This window comes from Balaenoptera borealis, assembly GCF_965194805.1.
Source record: "Balaenoptera borealis genome assembly, chromosome: 16".
Lineage (NCBI taxonomy): Eukaryota > Metazoa > Chordata > Mammalia > Artiodactyla > Balaenopteridae > Balaenoptera > Balaenoptera borealis.
Window position 1 is genome coordinate 67,134,309 of NC_138872.1, and position 23,622 is coordinate 67,157,930.

A 23,622-nucleotide genomic window follows, 5' to 3' on the forward strand; every position below is an offset into this window, starting at 1 on the left:
GGCGACTCCGAAGGAAACAAAGGAGGCGGGAAAAGGCGAAGGGGTGCGGCCGAAGGCCCCGCCCTCTCCTCTGCTTTGAGTCGCTTCTGGGCGTGCGTTCGGGTTGCTGGGGTGTAGAGGTGGTGGCCTCCGCGGCCCCTGTGATGGGTGTCCGGCCGATGGACGGGCTGCGTGGGCGTGAGGGGCAGGAGTCCGGCCTCCGAGCAGTGGGCGGTTGCGGGCGGGAGGCGCGAGGAGTGCCGGGACACCGAGGTCTGCTGCCCCGTCGGCCCCTACTGGTCTTTTGGCTCCCAGATTTGCTCTGCTTAGTGCGGGAAATTGAGGGTCGGTCGGAAGTTTAGAGCAGTTAGCTGTTTTTTCCTTGATATGTGAGCCTCTAACCCGCTGAGAATTTGTTCTCACTCCCCCTGAAATGGTGGGCCTCAGACCTACCTGAGTATCTGGGGGCAGGAAGGGGTGCAGTTGAAGCTAAGTGCACAGTTAAGCATCTGAAGTCATGACGTTACACCTGGAAAGAAGAGAATGCAGCCCGAGCACTTGATGGCCAGCAGGGCAGTGAACGCTGTTCTCCACAGAGAGTAACAAAATAAATACGGCTCATGGGTTGTGGCTTTTACCATCATCGTGCAGACAAAACACAGAAATTCTAAAGTAGGGTGACAGACCAGAAGGTCGGTGTTCTCAGCCTTGATGTAATAGTAAAGGTACGGCTGACAGAAGACAGCTTAGAGTAGAATGCCAGCCAATAAACGTGGAAGAGGTAATAAAAGAGGAATGGTAAACTCACAAATCCTTTTCTTCTGAATCCAGGTATACTAAAAGGTAAAATGTAACTGATCTACTTTTTATTGCTAGGTTAAGAAAGAAGCTAGGTCCCCTGTGTAGCCTGTACTGCCCTGGTTGTCAATATTCTGGTAGAGATATTGTTAGTCCAGAGCCAAAAGAAAATAACTAAAACCAACTATCTTAATTTACAAGTAAGTCACTACAGAGAAAGCTCTTTGGAAAGAGAGATGATTGGATTTAGGATTTGCTGATGGTGATTTGTGGAAGCTGAAGGGCTGGAATCATGCCTCTGACCTTCAAGAGACTCATCTTTCACAGTCACTAATCTGCAAGATTGAAAGTGCTTTTTCTCCATGGCAAAACTCCTTTTGACTCCGGGTCAAATGGGAAACTGTATTGAAATGCTCTTTAACATTCTTCAAAAAACAAACACAAAACAACAACGAAAAAGAACGATCTGGAGAATTAAAGTTATTGCTGATTTTATTTATTTATTTATTTATTCATTCATTCATTCATTCATTTATTTATGGCTGTGTTGGGTATTCGTTTCTGTGGGAGGGCTTCCTCTAGTTGCGGCAAGTGGGGGCCACTCTTCATCGCTGTGCGCGGGCCTCTCACTATCGCGGCCTCTCTTGTTGCGGAGCACAGGCTCCAGACGCGCAGGCTCAGTAGTCGTGGCTCACGGGCCCAGTTGCTCCGCGGCATGTGGGATCTTCCCAGACCAGGGCTCGAACCCGTGTTCCCTGCATTGGCAGGCAGACTCTCAACCACTGCGCCACCAGGGAAGCCTATTGATGATTTTAAATGGCAACCGCCCCCCACCCCCACACACAAAACCCCACATACCAGACTTTATGCCTTTTAGTATTAGTGTGTTCTTTTTAAGGACACTATTTGGGGAAGCTTTTTTTCCCCCTCAAAAGCTTGAACAAAAATTGCACTGAAAAAGACAAGTTAGCTTCCAGTGCTAAAAACCCTGCTTTGGAGGGGTTTCCATCATTCTTTTAGAGTCTATGTAGTCATAGCTGAGAAGCAATCATAAGCAGCCTCTTCAGCAACATTATTATTTGGTTTAGTAATAGGTTAGTGAATAACAACCCAAGCTGATTCTAAAAGGAGGGTTTTGGGTTTCACTTAATAATTCACCAGTATTTTGTGCACCTGCCCACCCTAATCATTACACCATTTTGCTACTTTTAAACTCTTCTGTATAAAACATTTTGTGTTACAGAAGAACCAGTTTCAGAAATCCTTTATTCCTGGTTGTAAAGATACAGCATTCTTGTTCTTTGGTGTTTTGTGGCTATAGTAAAATCAGGTAAGGAGAGTTTTTAGATAGTAGTGTTGGCTTTAAAAAGATTGTTAAGTGGTGATTTTCAGTTTGATACCTTCTGAAATAAGTGTTTATTACGATGAAAATAATCTAAAGCAAAATATTGATAGTTCCTTTTGCGGATAGAAATAAGGAAGATTTTTACTTCCTCCTCTCAATATATATAAACAGAAGTTTAGGCTATGGAGTTTTTTGTAATGTTATTAAAACCTTATATTCACCATATATATACATGTATATCTGTCACATAAACCTTATGTTTCAGACAGGATGGGTGCTCAACTCAAAATCTTTTAAAAAATTTGAACTCAACTAAGCAAGCTTATGATCTGCAAAATTCTGAGTTTATAAATACCTGCCTTGTGACTTAATGATAGATCAGTTCCAAGGGTGTGGCATGCTTCTTGTTTTAGCATGCCTGAAATAAAACTAAGAAAGAGTGCCTAGATTTTGGTGGGCTAAATTTGTATCTTGGCTTTGGTTCTACTGACTCCCTTGTTTTTGGCTCTCTTAGTAACCCTGTGGCCTCAGCTTCAATCTTCATTCTCACTTATGCCAAAAAGTAAGTCCCTAGAGTGAGGTCTTCAACAGTAGTTCCCAGTGTTTTCAAACCTGAGAATTACCTTTAAAGCCAAAAATGTTGGCTGACCTCCACATAATAGTACTTGTATTTTTCAAGAATTTGAGAATGCATAATGATAACAAAGTTCAAGTATTTGTATTGTATCATTACAGCAGAATCTACAAACATTTTAAGAAAGCTAGTACACAAATGGGCAAAATATTCTTTATTCTGTTTACAGACAATGCTTGGTCTGCATATGGGTTTCATAACCCTTTTTGATAATTCTAGGGCTCTACTTCCCATAGAATTAAAATCATTTTTGTATCTACCCGATGCAAAATGAAACTCAGGGACTTAGTTGATTTGATCATTTGAGCCAGATGCCCACTTCCCACTTCTAACTTGCTCTCCCCTTCTCTAAGAAATTGGGTAATATAGACTGAGGTTCCTGCTTAATTCCCAAGAATTGTTTAAGCAGGTAACATCTAATTATCTGAATATTTTTGTTTTCTGCTTCAGTAAGATTTTGGAGACCTGCCCATTATAAAACAGGAAAATCATGGTGTTATCTTTTTTTTTAAATTTTATTTATTTATTTTTGGCTGCACTGGGTCTTCGTTGCTGCACACGGGCTTTTTCTAGTTGTGGTGAGTGGGCGCTACTCTTCGTTGCAGTGCACGGGCTGCTTATTGCGGTGGCTTCTCTTGTTGCGGAGCACGGGCTCTAGGTGCGTGGGCTCAGTAGTTGTGGCTCATGGGCTCCAGAGCACAGGCTCAGTAGTTGTGGCACACAGGCTTAGTTGCTCTGTGGCATGTGGGATCTTCCCAGACCAGGACTTGAACACGTGTCCCCTGCATTGGCAGGTGGATTTTTAACCACTGCACGACCAGGGAAGCCCCCATGGTGTTATCTTTTTTTTCTTTTTTTCCCCTTATTTATTTATTTATTTATTTATGGCTGCGTCGGGTCCTCGTTGCTGCACGCAGGCTTTCTCTAGTTGCGGCAAGTAGGGGCCACTCTTCATTGCAGTGAGCAGGCCTCTCATAGCGGTGGCCCCTCCCGTTGTGGAGCATGGGGTCCAGGCACGTGAGCTTCAGTACTTGTGGCACGCGGGCTCAGTAGTTGTGGCACACGGGCCCAGTTGCTCCGCGGCATGTGGGATCCCCCCGGACCAGAGCTTGAACCCGTGTCCCCTGCATTGGCAGGCAGACCCCTAACCACTGTGCCACCAGGGAAGTACCCCCCATGGTGTTATCTTAAAACTATAGTCAAGATTAAAAAACCAAGATGGGTCTATACCTACCTCTTGCTTGGTTAACCTTTTCCTGTTTTCCCGTTGGATAAATCAAGTCCCTGAAAGAGTAAGACAATAGGCCAGATTTAAGAGGAATATTTACATCAGAGCAAGGACCAAAATGTGTTCTTTCTATATCCATCTTAGCTATGTCCTTTGGGCCAAAGTTACATAGGATGTCAGGAGAAGATCAAAAATAAATCTCCCAGTGCAAGTCCATACTACTGAATGGACAACTTTATGCTAAGATGAAGGGCTTGCTTCTATTCCTTCTCTTTGACACTTGCTAAAGGATGTCACTTCATTGTTTCTTTTCTGTTGTACCCTCCCAAGTAGGGAGGATAATACTGCCATAAACACATCTCCCTGACCACTAGTTAAACATGTCTAAACTCTTGAATATATTTCACTTTTATAAGTTAGAAGAGATATTAAAAATATATTCAAGTAAAGCCACACTCTATGCAAATTAGGGTTCCTGGCAATATCTCACAAATTGTTGAGTGAGTGGATAAGAAAGTAAAGTATTAAATCTGGTTGCATATTCACAGCTAGTGGTTTTGGACTTTTATTTAACTTAAATTAACTAGTGTCCAGTGGAATTTTGCCACCCATCAGTTATTGTATGCAAGCAGTGAATTTTAACCATTTCTTTTTTTCTTAAACTAAAGGAAGAAGAATTCCACTGTGTGGAAAATGGCATTTTTAAATATCAAACCCATTGCTTGGGCATTTTCTAGGATAACATTAGGGACTGAAATGCTAAATTCTATCTTCAATTTCTACTATGTAAAGGTTTTTTTACACCTGTACAAGATTTCAGAAGTGGCCTTTTACCAAGCACAGGTGAGATGGAGCCCTTGTTGTCCTTTCTCCTTAGGACAGAGTTTCTCCTTCCTCATAGTTGTGCCTTGCTGTGGTTTTCCAAAGAGCTGATTCCTCATGAGCTGAAAGAGTTATCAAGAAGAGGTTATCCATGTCCAAGATCCTCTGTTTAAGGGCAAAGAGACTTTTGAAAGATTGTCACTTAAAACACAACAGCTTTAGAGTTTAAAGGGTAAGTTTTTGGTTATCTGGAAAATTCCCTTATGTGGAAAAATTAGAATTATTAAGATATTCTATGTTTTGAAATGACCCATGGTATTCATAAATTTTATTGTAACTCATTACCAATTAGATGGTCAGGGTGGATAGAGTTCATGGTCTTAAAAACCCGTATGGTTTATAATGTTACTTAAACCCCATATGGTTTATAATGTTACTTGTTTATTACCAACAACAACATCCTTGATCTAATAAGTGTTTTTGCCATTTTGAGATGGCAAACACTAATATTTTAACCTTTCCTAATGAAATTATGTAAAACTGTGCCATGGTCTGTAAATAGGCCATCACTCTTTGCAGAGGCATGGCTGTGTGCCTTGTGGGGAGACACTGTAGCATAATGATTGAAAGCACAGACTCTGGGGTCATCTGCCTTGGCTCAAACCCTGGCTTTGTCATTTATTAGCCAGGCAAGTTGCTTAACATATCTAGCCCTCAGTTTCCTTGTAAAGCAGGGATAATAATAGTACCTGCTTCATAGGGTTGTTGTAAGGATTTAATGAAATAATTCATGTAAAAACTTGTTTGCCTAAACACAAAGTGAATGTACACTGTTTTTGAGAGGTAGTATTAGCTGTTATTATTATTATTAATATTTCAGTATGTATACCCCCTACAGATACTGGAAGCAATGAGCTTTTTTTTTTTTTTTTTCAACTGATCAACTTTGGTTACTTCACATTAATTAAAAATTCAGGGGTCATTTTCATCAGTATAAACTATACTAAAATAATCCTGTTTTATTTTTGGTGTTGTTCTCCTAGATGATTTTAATGATTTGGAATGCTCTTAATGACATGACTGGGTATTTTCACAACGACTGTAAGGCTGACTGCTGTTCCAGTCGTCATAGTTCTGTTTTGTATGGTGGCCCTTTATATGCAATAGCCTTCCTGCTTCCTTGGCTCCCTTGGAAGTACTATCATGAAGGTGACTGGCTTAGTGGGCTTCACCTGGTGGTATCATTATGTGCTTTTTCTTAATTTATTTATTTATTTTTATATTTATGGCTGTGTTGGGTCTTCGTTTCTGTGCCAGGGCTTTCTCCATTTGCGGCAAGCGGGGGCCACTCTTCATCGCGGTGCACGGGCCTCTCACTATCGCGGCCTCTCTTGTTGCGGAGCACAGGCTCCAGACGCGCAGGCTCAGCAATTGTGGCTCACGGGCCTAGTCGCTCCGCGGCATGTGGGATCTTCCCAGACCAGGGCTCGAACCCGTGTCCCCTGCACTGGCAGGCGAATTCTCAACCACTGCGCCACCTGGGAAGCCCCATTATGTGCTTTTGATAGCACGCTTACCTTTGTTCAGCAAGCCCAGTGTGTACTCTTTGCAGAAATTTTCACTAGATATTTCACTAGTCGGCTAATTATTTAAATTATTTTCACTAATTTCACTAGTCGGCTTCAGCTTATTAAAATCAACCAAGTGGCATCACTGGTAGGATCTACCAGTATCCTTTTCTGTGGTCTCATCTCTGATGACATGGAAATTTTGCTCAGTTTTCAGGCCATCACTGTTGTCATGCTATTCTTGCTACTGCCAGCCTTTACACTGGCATGCGCCACGTGAGTCACTTAGAACCTAAAAGAAGCCCTGAGGAAAACCCTTTCTCTGAAACTGAATAGGATCTCCCCTGGACCTCCGTCATCTCAGTGATGAGACAAATCTTGATCCAGAAAAACTTTCGCCTTTTTCTGATAATGAATTTCTTCCAAGTCTTCCATTTAACCTTCTTCAGTAACTTCATGATGATCTTTGTTGGTAATCTCATTCCTAAGGATGTTCTTCCTTCTTCCATAAGGAGCATCATGTATGGGGCAGGCTTTATCTGCCCACAGGTATGTGATGATTCTTCATGTATCTTCCTACAGGGATTAAAGATATAACTCTTACCTGGCTGAGGAATTAAAAACCTGATTATATCAGTAGTTGGAAAAAATGATTCACATTTATTAAGAGACCCAAAGATTCAGAGTCCCAGAAATTATACAAGATTCTGTAGAAATATAATGGAAACAAGAGATGCAAGGAAAAAAGGAAGGAGAACCCAAGAAAGCTGAGCAATGTAATATTTTAAACATTGAGCTTTTCAATTTTGTTCTCCTGAGCTTCCTCATTTAAACCTCCGCAGAACTACGGAGGAAAATACATGGCTTCCTGTGAGCATGTCATTTTGCTTTATCCTGACATTTAAGATTCCTGTGACTGTTACAAGGAAGAAGAGTTACTTGATCATGGATTCCTGAAGCCAGCTTTCAAAATCACTTGGCTAAAAGACTGGAGTCCTAGAATTCCAGAACGTTAGTAAAATTCCATGGCCATGACCATTATTGTAGAGGGTGTATCCTCCAAAAAATATACCAGCCTGTTGTTTATTACACGATTTGGAGAGTTGATGAATAAAATTGCTTCCCTTAACCTAAATATATCCTCTAAAAATATGACTTAACCTAGCCTATGATATGGGTTTTTCCTGTTTTCACAATTAAAATCTGTTACCTATATTCTTCAGAGAATAAGTTATTCTAGATAGACAAGTTTTTACTGTTTACTAACTTTCCAAAAGACTTAAACCATGTGGGGTAGAAGTAGTTCTGAAATGTTCTAAATGTTGCCACACTTTCTTAAGCAAAGTATAAGGGATAGAATTTGCTTTTCTGCCATTAGCTCAAGGCCTTTATCATAGTTTGGTTACTGTATATACCATAATACTGATAACTCACATTTTCTGAGTGCTTACCGTGTGCAATGGACTATGCCAAGTACATTGTGTACATTCTCTCGTGTAATCCTGACAACTACCTTTGAGAGAAAGACCCATCCTGCCAAATGAGAAAAGGGAGGCTCAGAGGCCTTTAGAATCGTGCACTTTAAGATTCTCTCTCTAAAGTGTTCCGTGTTTATGTGGTCTGTTTAGCAGAGTTTACCAAATAGAGTAGCATTTTTGGCTTATCAGTATAGTCCCAGGTACTACGTGTGCACAGTAAGATGATGCTCTCCCTTCATGGCAGTTTGAGGTTTTTCAAGCTGTTTGCTGACCCAGAATGGGGAGCTGTTTGAGTTCTTGTTTCTACTTGTTATTGTCAGATTCTAGGCTATATATACATTCCCACTTTTAATCATGTACTTGCCTATAGTATCTCCTCCAGGTAAAAAAAAAAGTTTGTTAAACTCTTACATAAATTAAAAAAAAAAAAAAAAGTAGGTAGATATTTTTATTTTTTTGGCCACACCCAGTGGCATGTGGCATCTTAGTTCCCCGACCAGGGATCGAACCCGTGCCCCCTGGAGTGGAAGCACAGAGTCCTAACCACTGGACCACCAGGGGATTCCCAATAGATAGATGTTTTTAAGCAGTTTAATTGAGATGTAACTCACATACCATACAATGAATTCACCCATTTAAAGCATACAATTCAGTGGTTTTTAGTATATTCGCAGATATGTGCAACCATCACCACAGTCAATTTTATTTTTGTTTATTTTTAAATTTTTTGGCCGTGCCACGTGGCTTGCAGAATCTCAGTTCCCCGAACGGGGATTGAATCTGGGCCGAAGCAGTGAAAGCCTGGAATCCTAACCACTAGGCCACAAGGGAACTCCCACCACAGTCAATTTTAGAACATTTCATAATCTCAGAAAAACAAAAAATGAGTTGAAATAAGGTAGTTTTTTGGTTACAGTTTTATTGAGGTATGATTGACTCTCAATAAACTACATATATTTAAACTGTACGACTTGGTACATTTTGACCTATGTATGTACCATGAAACCATCACCACAATCAAAATAGTAGACATACGCATCACTCTCCAAACTGTCCTTGTAATCCCTCCCTCTAATTCTCCCTTAGTTTGCATTTTCTAGATTTTTATATAAATGGAATAATACAATACATACTATTTTTTGGTCTGGATTCTTCAGTCATGTTTTTGTGGTATCAATATTTCATTCCTTTTTATTGCCAAATAATATTCCATTGTGTGGATATACCACAGTTTGTTTACCTATTCACTTTTTAATGGGCATTTGGTTGTTTCCAGTTTTTGGCTATTACAAATAAAGCTGCTGTGAACATTTGTGTCTTTTTTTTTTTTTAGATAAATTTTAATTTAATTTTTATTTATTTTTTTATACAGCAGGTTCTTATTAGTCATCAATTTTATACACATCAGTGTATACATGTTAATCTTTGTATGGACATATGCTTTCCTTTCTCTTGGGTAAACCCCTAGGAGAAGAATGGCTGAACTGCATGGTAGGTATATGTTTAACTTTTAAAGACACTGCCAAACTGTTTTCCAAAGTGGTTGTACCATTTTACATTCCTCCCAATCATGTATAAGTTTTCCATTTCCTCCACATTCTCATCAATATTATATCAGGCTTTTTGTTTTGGCTCTACTAGTAGGTGTGTAGCAGTATCGTATTGTGGTTTTGATTTGCATTTTCCGAATGACTGCTAATGATGTTGAGCATCTTTTAATGTGCTTACTTGCCACCCATATATCTTTTTGGTGAATTATTTGTTTAAATCTTTAATTATTTTTTAATTGAATTGTATATTGTTGAATTGTAAGAGTACTTTATATATTCAATATATTATGTATTCTCAGTAAAGGTGCTTTGTTGGATATATGTTCAGCAATATTTTCTCCCAGTCTCTCTTGGATATTAAATTTTAAGAGAAGTATGGCCAAAAGATTTCAACGATCCTTTTTCTCAAGCCTTCACACTAACATATGAATTTCTGTTGATCTCAATAAAAAAATCATTATAAAGTGGAAATCCAAAGTTGCCTTAAATTTTATTCTTAATTTCTAAAGAAGTGACATGTATAAATTATTGGGGTAAAAAAAATGACAGCTTGTTGGAATTTGTTGTTATTTATTTGGCTAAGTCACTTTAACACTCTACCTGTTGGTTTTGTTAACGAAGGCTAAGCACTGTATTTTCATTTTCTCAGGCTGTCTTCCCAGTGGCTTTCTTTTTGAGGAATTGAATAAATGAAAGGAGAAAAGAATGAGCAAGTGCTTTTTCTCTCTAATAAATGTTTTAATCGGTCTGTGACTCTTCCACATCCCACTCCCCTCCAAGAGGCAGAACAGTAAACGGGTTAGGAGCATGGAGTCTGCCAGGGAGAAGTCTGCCTCCCCACTTATTAGCTGTCTGACCCTGGGTAAGTTACTGAAGCTCTCTGTGTCTCAGTTTCCTTCTCTGTAAAATGAGAATAAAAATGGTACCTACGGATTGGAATTATTATGAGGATTAAATGAATTAAGACATACAAAGTACTTAAAATGGTTCCTGGCACAAAATAAACACTCTAGAAATGTTAGCTTTTATAATTAAATCTCAGTGCAGCAAATATTTATTAAACTTTCACTGTAAACACAGCATTGCCTTTATCTCTCTTTTGATTTAGGCTTCTTTGGCATCTGTTTGCCAACACTTATTCTGGGACACATTATTCACAAGCTTTTACTCAATAAACACATGAATGGAGAGCCAAAACCCTCAGCTTGTAGAAGGCTTTACTTTAGTAAGAGAAAAAGTAGTCTCTTTTTTTGTTGTTATATTACTCATCATTGGCTCATATCTTTTTTATTAAGATAATGGTTTTTTTTTATTTTATTTATTTATTTTTGGTTGCATTGGGTCTTTGTTGCTGCGCGTGGGCTTTCTCTAGCTGCGTCCAGCGAGGGCTACTCTTCGTTGAGGTGCACGAGCATCTCATTGCGGTGGCTTCTCTTGTTGCGGAGCACGGGCTCTAGGCACGCGGGCTTCAGTAGTTGTGGTGCACGGGCTTAGCAGTTGTGGCTTGCGGGCTCTAGAGCGCAGGCTCAGTAGTTGTGGCGCACGGGCTTAGTTGCTCCGCGGCATGTGGGATCTTCCCAGGCCAGGGAATCGAACCTATGTCCCCTGCATTGGCCGGCGGATTCTTAACCACTGTGCCACCAGGAAAGTCCCTGGCTCATATCTTTTTACATTGGACAGAAAAGTAATAAGGAACAATTATTAAGTACTTTATATGATGAGAGAGACAGAGACAGAGAGGGGGAGGGAGTGCTAGTGGGAGGAAATGCCTCTTAGGTAAAGTAACTTGTCTATGAATGAACAGCTGGTAAAAGTGGCAAAGCTGGAATTCAAACCTAGGCACATCTGATTTCAAAATCTTTCTCTTTCCACTTTGCCACATATTTCTTACATTACTTTCTTATATTTTGTATAGTATTTATGTATTGGAGATTGAAAACAAGCTTCATTTCAATATGTGGAACTGTGTAAATTTACAATATTATTATGATCTATAGGAATATAAGGGGGCTTGCTGGGGTGTTTTACATACTTTACCTTATAGAACTCTAAGAAGTGCCTTGGATCCCATCAATCACTGAGCCATTGTTTTAATATTAAAAAAAAAAAGCACTCTTGTTCCTTGAAAGTACAGAATTAAACCAAAAAAATCAGTCAGGGGGAAAACCCCTTATGTTTATTAAAGAATATTGGTATTATACTTATATCATTAAAAATTCTCCTCTAATTGTAATGTACGCACATTTGGTTAGTGAAAACAGTTCAGGGCTAAACGATATACTTTTTAAAACTGAAAACAGAGAGGATCTTCTAATCTTTGTTAATGTACATATGTATATTTAGCACTCACTTTTTGGTCTAGAACAATGAACTTTTTCATTGGTAGCAAGAAATGCAGTAAAAAAATGTGATTGAGCTCTCAACATGAATCTAGTAGAATTATGAAAATATATAAGATTAGGCAGGAAACACAACCAGAGAAATGTAGATAGAATCATAAACTATTGTTTATCTCTGGTGCTTGATTTTAGGATTAAAAAAGTACATTTCAGACATATTACAGCAAGAAGAATAGTAAGATATTCATTTAACTATTTACTACTGTGTGCTAGGTGAATTCTGGGCTTTAATCCCAAATTTTAAAATCTGAATTTATTTTAGATTTGAGTTGGCCTTTTCACATTACAATAAAGCAATGCTTGTTGTTTCTAAGTGATGGTTCTTTCATAGTTGATTTTAGTAAAACCTCCTCATGTTAGTGTGAAAATAAAAATGTATGAAACCGTTTCTCACTTTGTTCATTTTATAGGAAATAATAGCTGTTTCTTCGTTATTTATAGAATATTGGTCAACTTTTATGGATATAAATGGATAATAACATTTCTAACCATGATAGATAGTATTAGTTGTGTGTTTCAACTGATGTTATAATTCAGAAGCAAATTTATCTTTGGCTGAGAACGTGTATTTCGTTGTCAGGAAGAATAAGCATGATTCATGGGATTCCGTCTTAACACGATGCCAATCTGCTTCCATTTCAGTGCCTTGTACTTATCAGCCAGTCCCGGCTAAGGAAGTTTGGTTACTATATATATTTTCATTCTACCTAGAAGGAACAGCCTCCATTGTCATGTTACTTCTTGGACAGCAATACTATTATTTTTTGGCTCTTTATCTCACTATTATCATGTAAGTAAATGCCAGTGCCAATCCCAAAATTACACTAGGTCTTGCCATTTCCTTTCAAGCAGTGAAACATCTTTGATCTGAAATGTGTTTAGTATTCATTTCTAGGCAGAGTCATTATACCTTTCTGTCAAATTGAATGTGAACTCCTTTTTTGCAGAGACTTCTAATGCTAAATTTTGTCGTAAAGTTAAGTGCCTCTTTGTAACCTATTAAAGTGCATCATTTAGTAAACGCTGCTGCCAAATAATAATCTTGTCCCCAAAAGATGTTCTTTGCCTTTGCCATCTTGGGAAATGGCTCTACCATCTTTCTAGTTGCCCACGTCAGAGATTGAGAAGTTGTCTTTGCCATCTCTTTCTTGTCTCCTACATCCAATAAGCTACCAATTACTAGTAGTTTTAGCTCCCTAGTATGTCCTGAATCCATCCCTTCTCTGTTTCCACCGCCATTCCTTTAGCTCAGGTCCTCATCATCTCTTACCTGGATTTCCATATAGCCTCCCACATGGTCCCCTTGCCTCTAGTCCCCAGTCCCTCCAACCCCTTCTTCCATATTGCTTCTAGAGTAACGTGTCATTCCATTGCTTAACAATCTTAAGTGGCTTCTCATTGCTTGCAGGATATAACGCAAATGATGACATATGAGGTCCTTTGTTATGCAGGCCCTGTTTACCTCTTTATCCTCATTTCTTGTTACTCCTCCACTTAGAATGAACTCCCTGCCATAGAGAAACATTTTGCAGTGCCTGATTCAACACCTCCATGTCTAACATGCAGCATTCTGTGCCTGGAAGGCTTTCACTGTTTCTTATATGGCTCTCTCCTAGTGTTTCTTTAGGCTGCAGCTCAGGGATGTGTTTTCTGGAAAGCCTTCCTCTATTTCCTCATCTGGATTTGTTGTCCCTCCTACATGACCCCAATGCCCTGTGCTTATCTCTGCTGTAGCATTTATCCCCCTGTCTGTGACTGTCTGTGGCTCCCACTGGACTGAGCTTATTATGAATAAGGTCTAGTTTCTTATTACTGTGGCCCCATTATCTACTATAGTTCCTGCAAAGAGTTGGTCCTTAGAAAATGTGTTTTGGGTGAATGAATTAATAAATCCTACTCCAGGTCCCTGCTGGAACAATTTGAGAAAATTTTCATGAAGACTTACTTGCATTTTGAATACATTGGTAACGGAGAGTATACTAGTTAACCCAAAGGATTGAATCTCTGTGAAACTTCAAGATATTAGAACCCCACATAGATAGCTATTCTATAAATCTACAATGGTGGCCCTGGCTATATCATATTTAAAAGGACATCTTGATAGAGAATTCTAGAATAAAAAATTTTGTTTGCTTTTTTTTTTACTTAAACCATCCCCCCATTTTTATTCTTCTATCATAATTAAAGTGTTATATGTCCTTTTATAGTTCTTAACTTTCCTATCTTGATATCAAGAGATTTCTGTATTGGATGTGATGTTGAACTAGAAGATTTCTAAATGCTTCTCCAGTTAAAATATATTGGCATTTATATTATTACATACTTACTACTTATATATAATATTTTACTTAGCTCATTTTTTTTTGCATGGGATAAAGATTGTGCAAAAGAAATATAAGAAGATAATCTACCTTCCCTTAGCTTATGGTAAAGAATTAGCAAACATAAGTAGTAGATTATAAATTTAAACTGAAAAAAATTTAAAATATCTGCTATACTTGCCTTCTGTTATCAAAGGTAATTTTTAAAATTATATATTTATGTGAGTGAGAGATAATGGATTCTCATTTCTTCTGTTTTATTGTGCAGTTTACAAAATATTTATGCTGTTTAAAATATAAACCAAAAAAACACCATGTCATTATTACCATGCTCATAAAGCTAGAAAGTTCATTTTAATTAAGGCAGTGATCAACTATAGGAAATAAAAGGGAAAAAAAGGAAAAATAAAGAGAAAAAATGTCTGATGAATTTCCATGTCATGTTTTGTTCTTTAGAACCTATCCATAATTTAAGCAGATTTAATGAGCAGTCATCTGGGACTGAGGAAAAAGCATAGTAAATTTTTCAAAATGTAGTTATTTTATTTTCAAAAGAGAATTATATATTCATAGATATATTTTGGGAGGATAGAAGTGTGTGCCTAATATATCTTTACTTTTATAGTATATTACATCATTTTTCCTTTTTGCAAACCGAATGTCTACTTTTATTTGATGTTTGGTTTTTAAACAAATCTGTGCCTCCTAGTGATAGAATTTTCATTTGTGTATTTAAAATTGTTTCTAGGGTGATTGTGCAAGCTTCTTTTTGCTCATTTAATCTGCCACTAGCTGACATGGTCGATGCAGATGTACTGAAGTTCAACTGGCAGTAAGTAATATTTTTTCAAACATTAGCTATAAAAATATCACATGGAGGCAGGACCTATCAGAGTCCCCATAGCTCAGTTACATTGCCATTACAAATCACATAACTGAAAGATGATCATAAGAGGCATCATTGGGAATCAGAGAGCAGAACATAATAGGATATTCATAATTGTTCACCCTGGGCAAGTTTTCCCTGCTTTTGAAAGGACATCATAATTTTTTATCCCTCAGCTTCACACAGCCAATGCTACAACAAGGTTAAATCTCAGAAACCAAAGTGAAACCTCAGATAGCTTTATGTTATAATATTGCAATATGCATTATTACACTGGATGATCAGGCAAAATGACCTTCGCCCTGTGACATCACAAGAATTAAAACTGAAGATCAAAGTCCATCTTATCCTCTTTTACTTGAAAAAGTGTAAGCTGATGATGAGAGGTTTTGTTCCTTGGTATGGTTACTAAAAACGCTTTAGATCAGCTATAAAATTCACTTGATGGGCAAATATTTTGTGATATGTGCCCTATTTTATGGATTAGAGAGGACTGTATTATTTTAAGACTGGCATAGTCTTTATTAGCTTTGTAGAAACTGCATGGCTTTTTTTTTTTAATGCAACTTAAATTGAGGGAAGCTTTGCCAATCCAGCTTGGTGATTTCTTCTTTATATAATTTCTTTCCTGTTTCAGGGTTTGTTGCTAAGTCATATTTGGAGTGATGAGCAAGGTGGTGAGCTCCTTAAGGTTCAGGACCGTGTCCCTAGTGCCTAGAAAAATGACCGGCTGACATCACTTTTAAAAAAATGAATAAGTTAACAAGAAGAAACGTCAGTAAACATCTTATAACCCTCAAATTCTTTTTGAATGAGACTGGGTACAAATGAATAAAATGCCTCAAACAGTTGGAAAGGGAAGGGCACTGACATTTATCAAATGCCAATGTGTGTAAGCGCTGAATGGCTTTTGCTCATTCAAGTCACACACCAGCCATGTGTGGCAGAATTATTGACTCAACAAATATTTATTGATTGCCTCCTATATGTCAGGCACTGTGGTCAATGCTGGGGATACAATACAGCAGGTCTTGTAACAGATCCTTTCTAAAAACATACTCTTCTATGCACATGCTATATGCTTCTGACTGAATGGCTACTCTTGAAGACACATGTGCTTTTCTGCTCCCATAAGTTATATCCTTACCAAGAGTCAGTACTTTTTGTTTCAAATTGGTTAATGTCAGATGCAATTGTTATTATAATTACAACACTTAATTACACTTATATTTTATAAACTTAGGAAATATAAGTATGAAATGAAAGTTATTTCTATGAAAACTAAGTTGAATGCTTTAGAAAGACTTGATAAAGATTAAGTGTAAAAAAATTACTATCAAATCTGATGTGATGAGAACTGTAAATGTTTTGGGGAAAAGTCATAAAAATCTAAAGGTATTCTGTTCTTAGATTGCCTTGTGAACAACTTTAGGTTCTCTCTATAACTGAGAGTAGAAACCATAGATCATGTCCTATGGATACTATACATGCCAGAAAGATGGCACAGCACTTTCATCAGTGGATGTGTACTTAAAGAAAAGATTGGTGAATGAGTATAGTTAAGTTGAAATAGAATGGTCAATGTCTTATCTTCTGAAAATGATTTTTTGGCTTCAGTCAACTGTCGTCCTGATCATGTCAGATAAGAACTTAATGCAGGGAGCCAAAGCAGATGTAACCCTTGCCTTTATGGCACTGACGGTCTAGTGGAGGATACAGACAGCAGTTGTATTATTATATTATCATGAAATCATAATTATCCCCATTTTCAGGAAACTAAAACTCTTGAGGGGTTAACTTTCCCAAGGTAATGTAACCAGCAGATTGAAGAACTGGGAATGAATCTCAAGCTCTTACCATCAAAGCAATCTTCTTCGAATTCTCTGGCCTCATCTTTACCCTTCTTTCCTTTCCTTTTCTTTTTTTCTTCTCTTTCTTCACCTCCCCTTTTTCTTCTCTTCTTCCTTAGTTGCAAGGTTTCCATCATTAGTTGAAATATGACAAAATTCCAGATTACTCAGTCAATGCACTTGATTTATTTTATGTGACGTAACTAAATTATCAAAAAATGATATGGCAGGATTCTTAACAGAGAACATGTTAAAGTAATCCTTTATAAAATTTGGGCAGAAAGACTTAAGTATGAATCCCAGTTCTACTAGTTTCTAGCTGTGTGACTATGGACAAGTTAGTCTGTCCTCCCATCCCTAAAATAGGAGTGATAATATCTTCCTCATGGGATTGTTGCGGAGCTTAAATGAAATAATACTATTGGTACTGGAGATATTGTGTGTTCAGTTCCAGACCACTGCAATAAAGCAAATATTGCAATAAAGCAAGTCACAGATTTCTTGGTTTTCCAGTGCATATAAAAGTTATGTTCATACAATAGTGTAGTATATTAAGTGTGCAATAGCATTATGTCTAAAAAATGTACATACATTAATCTAAAAATACTTTATTGCTAAAAAATGAAATGTCCAAACAACTACAATAGTAACATCAAAGATCACTGATCACAGATCACCATAACAAATATACAGTAAGTCCCCTACAAATGAACCTTCAAGTTGTGAACTTTCAAAGATGCGAACGTGCATTCGCGTGTCCAATCACATAAGTTAGTTCACGTGTCTGGCATACGTTGTCATGTGCGTACATCCACTACAAATGGTTGTGCTTTTGTGTACTTTACTGTACAGTACTCTATAGAGTACAGTAGTACAGTATTTTTATTTCAAGCCCAGGACGTCCAGAAGCAAGCGTAAAGGCAGCGGTATATAGCCGATTGTGTTAGTTGGGTGCCTAGGCTAACTTTGTTGGACTTATGAACAAATTAGACTTACGAACGCACTCTTGGAACAGAACTCGTTTGTATGTAGGGGACTTACTGTAATAATAATGATAACATTTGATATATTGCAAGAATTACCAAAATGTGACACAGAGACACAAAGTGAGCAAATTCCGTTGGAAAAATGGCGCCAATAGACTTGCTCGATGCATGTTTGTGGCAACCCTGCATTATCAGATGATGGTTAGGATTTTTTAAACTATTTCTATTATTGTCTATTTAGGCTCAAGGAGGACTTAGTAGCCAAAAGGTCCTTGATACTTGTATACATATATATGTATATACACGTACGTATATACACACATGTAATTTGTGTGTGATGTAGACACATGCTACTTTTTTCTGTTCCAGGTCACCCCTTTCCTCAATGGTCTTTGGCATCAATGCTTTATTTACCAAACCTGCTCAGTCTTTAGCTCCCATGAAGATACTCTCTAGGCTAAACCAGTATGGATATGGAAACCCAAACAAAAGGTAGAGAAAAAAAATGCTTTGAAATAATGTAATAGAAATATGAAAGCAAACTCAGCCTTTTACATTGATTACTAGGCAGTATCTTAGACTTTGGGCATTATTAGTCATTAATTTATAGATCTTGAGTAAACTACAATAAAAAGTATTCATGTCAAAGGAACCTCAATAGGAATATCTTTAAGGGTATTCTTTAAATTATGTATGCTACAAATGTCTATGTAATTCACACTAAGCTACATACTGATTGCTTTTCTAAGTCATTCACTCATTTATTATTTCATTCCACAAATGTTTCTGAGGGCCTGCTATTATCTGCTAGGTTCAAAGGTTCTGGGCATACAAGATGAATAAGAAGACTCCAAAGCCCCACAGATTGTGAAGCACTGTGTAAGGCCCCACCAGCCTTTGGTGATAACGGGCACTGTGGTAATGCAGGGAAGAGGTTCCTGCCTCCGTCTGCCTAAAGTCAGGGAGCCCTTTGCAAAACAAGGGTTTCTTGAGCTGAATTTTGGAGGCTGAGTGGGATTTTTCTCTCCTGAACACAGAGGAATGTCATTCCAGGCAGAGAATACAGCATGGCAGATATCCAGAAGCATGAGAGAACTCTCACTAAGGTATTCATTTATTCACTCAACAAACGTCGTTGAGAGCCTACCACATCCTAGGCTCAGTGATAAGGCAATGAACAACAGGGAACAAAACCACAGAAGCCTCTGCCCTCACACAGCTTACATTCTAGTGGGAGGGAGGCAGGCAGACAAGAAATTAGCTAAGTAAAATACGTAGTATGTTAGTTGGTGAGAAGTCCTCTGGAGAAAAATAGAACAAGAAGAACAGGAAGGCTTGGGGAAAGCTGCATTTTTAAATAAGGTGATGGGAAGGCCTCACCACCAAGGAGATGACATTTGAACAAAGACCTGAAGGAAGGTGGGAGGGAACCAGGGTGCTCTCAGGGAAGAGTGTTCCCGGCAGAAAGCACAATGAGTGCAGAAGCACTGAGTGCAGCATGGCTGGCACTAGGTCTGCCGAGGAGGCTGCCAGCGTGACTGGAGCAGAGTGAGAGCAGGAGGAGACCAGATCCCACAGGTCCTTGCAGCCCTCTGTTGTTACCTTGGTTTCACTATGAGGTAAATGGTGGTGGTGAGGCAGTGGAGGATTCATTCATTTGTTTGACATTATTTTTTTAAAGCAGTTGTAGGGTCACAACAACACTGGGCCGAAAGTACACAGAGTTCCTGTAAATTCTCTGCCTTCCCACATGAACTGCTTCCTCCACTATCAGCATCCCACACCAGAGTGGTACAAATGTTATAATCCATGAACCTACATCCTTATCACCAAAGTCCATGGTTTACACTAGGGTTCGTGCTTGGTGTTACACATTCTGTGGGTTTTGATAAATGTAAAATGACGTGTGTCTTCACAGCCCTAAAAATCCTCTGTGTTCTGCCTATTCATCCCTCCTTCCCACCAACCCTGACAACTACTGATTTTTTTTTACTGTCTCCATAGTTTTGCCTTTTCCAGACTGTCATATAGTTGGAATCATACCTTTTCAGATTGGCTTCTTTCACTTAGTAATATGCATTTAAGATCCCTCCATTTCTTTCCATGGCTTGATAGCTCATTTCTTTTTAGCACTAAATAATATTCCATTGTCTGGATGTGCTACAGTTTGTTTATTCATTCACCTACTGAAGGACATCTTGGTTGCTTCCAAGTTTTGACAATTATGAATAAAGCTGCTATAAACATCATGTGCACGTTTTTGTGTGAACATAAGTTTTCAACTCCTTTGGGTAAAGACCAAGGAACACAATTGCTGGATCATATTATAAAAGTATGTTTCATTTTCTAAGAAACTGCCAACCTGTCTTCCAAAGTGACTATACCATTTTGAAATCTCACCAGAAAAGAAATGGGAGTTCTTGTTTCTCCACATCGTCATCAGCATCTGGTGTTGTCATTGTTCTGGATTTTGGCCATTCCAATAGGTGTATAGTGGTATCTTGTTTTAATTTGGCATTCCCTAATGGCATATAATTTGGAACATCTTTTCATATGCTTATTTGCCATCTGTATGTCTTTGGTGAGGTGTCTCTTCAGGTCTTTTGCCCATATTTAAATCAGGTCCTTAGTTTTCTTATTCTTGAGTTTTAAGATTTCTTTGTGTATTTTGAATATCAGTCCTTTGTTAGATATACTTTTTGCAAATATTTTCTCCCAGTTGGTGATTTGTCATTCTCTTGACAGTGTCTTTAGCAGAGCAGAAGTTTTTAATTTTAATGAAGTCTAGCTTATCAATGATTTCTTTCATGTATTGTACCTTTCATGTTATATCTAAAAAGTCCCTGACACCTAGATTTTCTCCTAGTCTATCTTCTAGAAATTTTATAGTTTTGCATTTTACATTTAGTTCTGTGATCCATTCTGAGTTAATTTTTGTAAAGAGTACAAGGTCTGTGTCTAGATTCATTTTTTGGCATGTAGATGTCTAGTTGTTCTAACATCATTTGTTGAAAAGACATTTTATTGCCTTTGCTCGTTGGTCAAAGATCAGTTGACTGTATTTATGTGCGACTATTTCTGGCCTCTCCATTGTGCTCCATTGATCTAATTGTCTATTCTTTTGCCAAAATCACAATGTATTTTTTCTCTTCCAGTTTTTTTTTTTTTTAATATTTATTTATTTGGCTGTGCCGGGTCTTAGTTGAGCATGCAGGATCTTCATTGCAGCACGTGGGATCTTTTAGTTGTGGCATGTGGGCTCTTAGTTGCGTCATATGAACTCTTAGTTGCGGCATGTGAGATCTAGTTCCCTGACCAGGGATCTAACCTGGGCCCCCTGCATTGGGACGGCAGAGTCTTAGCCACTGGACCATGAGGGAAGTCCCTCTCTTCCAGTTTTATTGCGATATAATTGACATACAGCGCTGCATAAGTTTAAGGTGCAGAGCATAATGATTTGACTTACATACCACATGAAATGATTATCACAGTAAGTTTCATGAACATCCATCATCTCATATAGATACAACACAGTGTCTTAGTACTGTAGCTTTATAGTAAGTCTCATGTCAGGTAATATCAGTCCATTGACTTTGGTTTTTTTCAGTGTTGTATTGGCTGTTTTTGATCTTTTTCCTTTCCATGTAAAATTTAGGATCAGTTTTTTGATAACCACAAAATAGTCTTCTGGGATTTTGTTAGGGCTCTTGTTGAATCTATAGATCAAGTTAGGAAGAACTAAAATCTTGACAATATTGAGTCTTCCTATCCATGAACTTGGACTATCTCTCCATTTATTTAGTTCATCTTTGATTTCTTTCATATTTTGTTAGATTTATGCCTAACTATTTCACTTTGGGGGGTCCTAATATAAATGGTATAATACTTTTAGTTTCAAGTTCCATTGCTGATATATAGGAAAGCAATTAATTTTTGTATATTAACCTTGTATCCTGTAACCTTGCTATAAATGCTTGTTAGTTCTAGGAATTGTTTTGTTGCTTTTCTGTTGTTGGTTCTTTTGGATTTTCTACATAGACAAGAATTTATTTTTTAAAGTTTTTCTCACAACTCCCTGCATATTTCTATTATAAATATTTTCAAATATACAAAAAATTTGGAAAAGTTATACAGTGAAGACATATATTCACTACCTATATTCAACTATTTATATCTTACTATATTGGTTTTAGCACATATTGATCAAGGTATCCATCCCTCTATCTATATATCAAGTCATTTTGTTTTTCCTCACAACTTCTTTTTATTATGAAAAATTTTAAACACAAAAGACATTGAAAGAAAAATACAGAGAAAATCCATGCACCCATTTCTTAGATTTAACAGTTTTAACATTGTGCCATATTAGCTTTATCTGTATTTATGTGTATGTATGTATTTTGTCCTCTGAACCATTTTAAGGTTAAGTTGCAGATATAGTAGCATGTCATACATCTTATAGCTTATGTACACCTTATAGTTTAGCTTACATCTCCTAGAAATAAAAGCATTCTGACTGAAGAGTTTGAGCACAGTAATGAGATGATTTGACTTATCTTTTAACAGCATCCCTCTGGCTGCTGTGAGAGAATAGATGAATGAGGGGAGTTAAGACATGGGAAACCTGTAGTTTAGTAACATATGGTATATTGTGCTTGATGGTAGCTGGAGGGAGGTGAAGCTGGAAAGGTCAGGGGCTGATGCTGCATTTAAATTTTCTTAATCCTATACATCAGGGTGTCCCAAATGTGATGACTTTTTAACTTTTGTTATATGAGTTCTCTCTGTACTATTATTTACTTAATATTTTTCTTTAAATTTATTTTAAATCACAAACTTAAAAAAATCTGGTCATAAGCAAAAGTATCCGTGATATATATGTATAACTGAATCACTTTGCTGTACACCTGAAACTAACACTACATTGTAAATCAACTATACTTCAATAAAAGTTAAATTGGGACTTCTCTGGTGGTCCAGTGGTAAGACTTCGTACTTCCACTGCAGAGGGCATGGGTTTGACCCCTGGTCAGGGAACTAAGATCCCTGCGTGCTGCCCAGTGCAGCCAAAAAAAGAAACAAAACTAAATTAAATTAAATTATTTAAAAAGTAGGGCTTCCCTGTTGGTGCAGTGGTTAAGCATCTGCCTGCCAATGCAGGGGACACGGGTTCGAGCCCTGGTCCGGGAAGCTCCCACATGCTGCGGAACAACTAAGCCCGTGCACCACAACTACTGAGCCTGCATGCCACAACTACTGAAGCCCGGCTAACAAGAGAAGCCACCGCAATGAGAAGCCCGTGCACCACAATGAAGAATAGCCCCTGCTCACCGCAACTAGAGAAAGCCGGCACACAGCAACGAAGACCCAATGCAGCCAAAAATAAATAAATTTTTAAAAAACTAAAAAATAATAAAAAGTATACATGAAAACATTCATTTGGTGGGTTTCACTTTTTCTAACACAATTAAAATAGTTAACCATTAAAATAACAAGAACTATTGTGTATCATCTGAAAATCATCACATGTACTACCAGGAGTACAGACGCTGTACTTTGGGTAAAACTACTGTAGGTAAAGGAAGTCATTGAAGATTTTTTTTTTTAATTGGAGTATAATTGCTTTACAATGTTGTGTTAGTTTCTGCTGTACGATGAAGTGAGTCAGCGATATGTATACCTATATCCCCTCCCTCTTGGACCTCCCTCCCACCCACCCCATCTCACCCATCTAGGTCATCACAGAGCACTGAGCTAAGCTTCCTGTGCTTTATAGCA

General features: G+C 37.9%; 1 protein-coding gene and 1 pseudogene across 4 annotated transcripts; both read left to right on the forward strand.

The window, feature by feature from the left end:
* Positions 1–1,548: 1,548 nt before the first annotated feature.
* LOC309614354 (uncharacterized protein) lies at positions 1,549–23,278 on the forward strand. 3 transcript variants are annotated; one of them, XM_082362630.1, is made up of 7 exons: positions 1,549–2,107; positions 4,653–4,827; positions 5,850–5,907; positions 12,444–12,591; positions 14,871–14,954; positions 18,214–18,336; positions 23,005–23,278. In XM_082362630.1, exons 2-7 carry the CDS (start codon positions 4,678–4,680, stop codon positions 23,102–23,104), a joined length of 663 nt encoding a protein of 220 aa, XP_082218756.1. In that variant the 5' UTR covers positions 1,549–2,107; positions 4,653–4,677; the 3' UTR covers positions 23,105–23,278. The 3 variants fall into 3 exon arrangements, with proteins under 3 accessions (XP_082218756.1, XP_082218755.1, XP_082218757.1); XM_082362629.1 differs by lacking the exon at positions 1,549–2,107 and having other exon boundaries at positions 4,047–4,827; XM_082362631.1 differs by lacking the exon at positions 1,549–2,107 and having other exon boundaries at positions 4,047–4,827; positions 22,978–23,097.
* LOC309614237 lies at positions 6,010–6,971 on the forward strand (annotated as a pseudogene). Its single transcript has one exon. The product of its transcript is annotated as an uncharacterized misc_RNA (transcript).
* Positions 23,279–23,622: the final 344 nt, after the last annotated feature.

Bases quoted from the DNA above. Each gene is read 5' to 3' on its own strand.
- LOC309614354 (XM_082362630.1), top strand. From the start codon at position 4,678: ATGGCATTTTTAAATATCAAACCCATTGCTTGGGCATTTTCTAGGATA. The intron at 4,828-5,849 runs GTGAGATGGAGC...TTGTTCTCCTAG, and splicing joins TGGCCTTTTACCAAGCACAG to ATGATTTTAATGATTTGGAA. The intron at 14,955-18,213 runs GTAAGTAATATT...TTTCTGTTCCAG, and splicing joins GTACTGAAGTTCAACTGGCA to GTCACCCCTTTCCTCAATGG.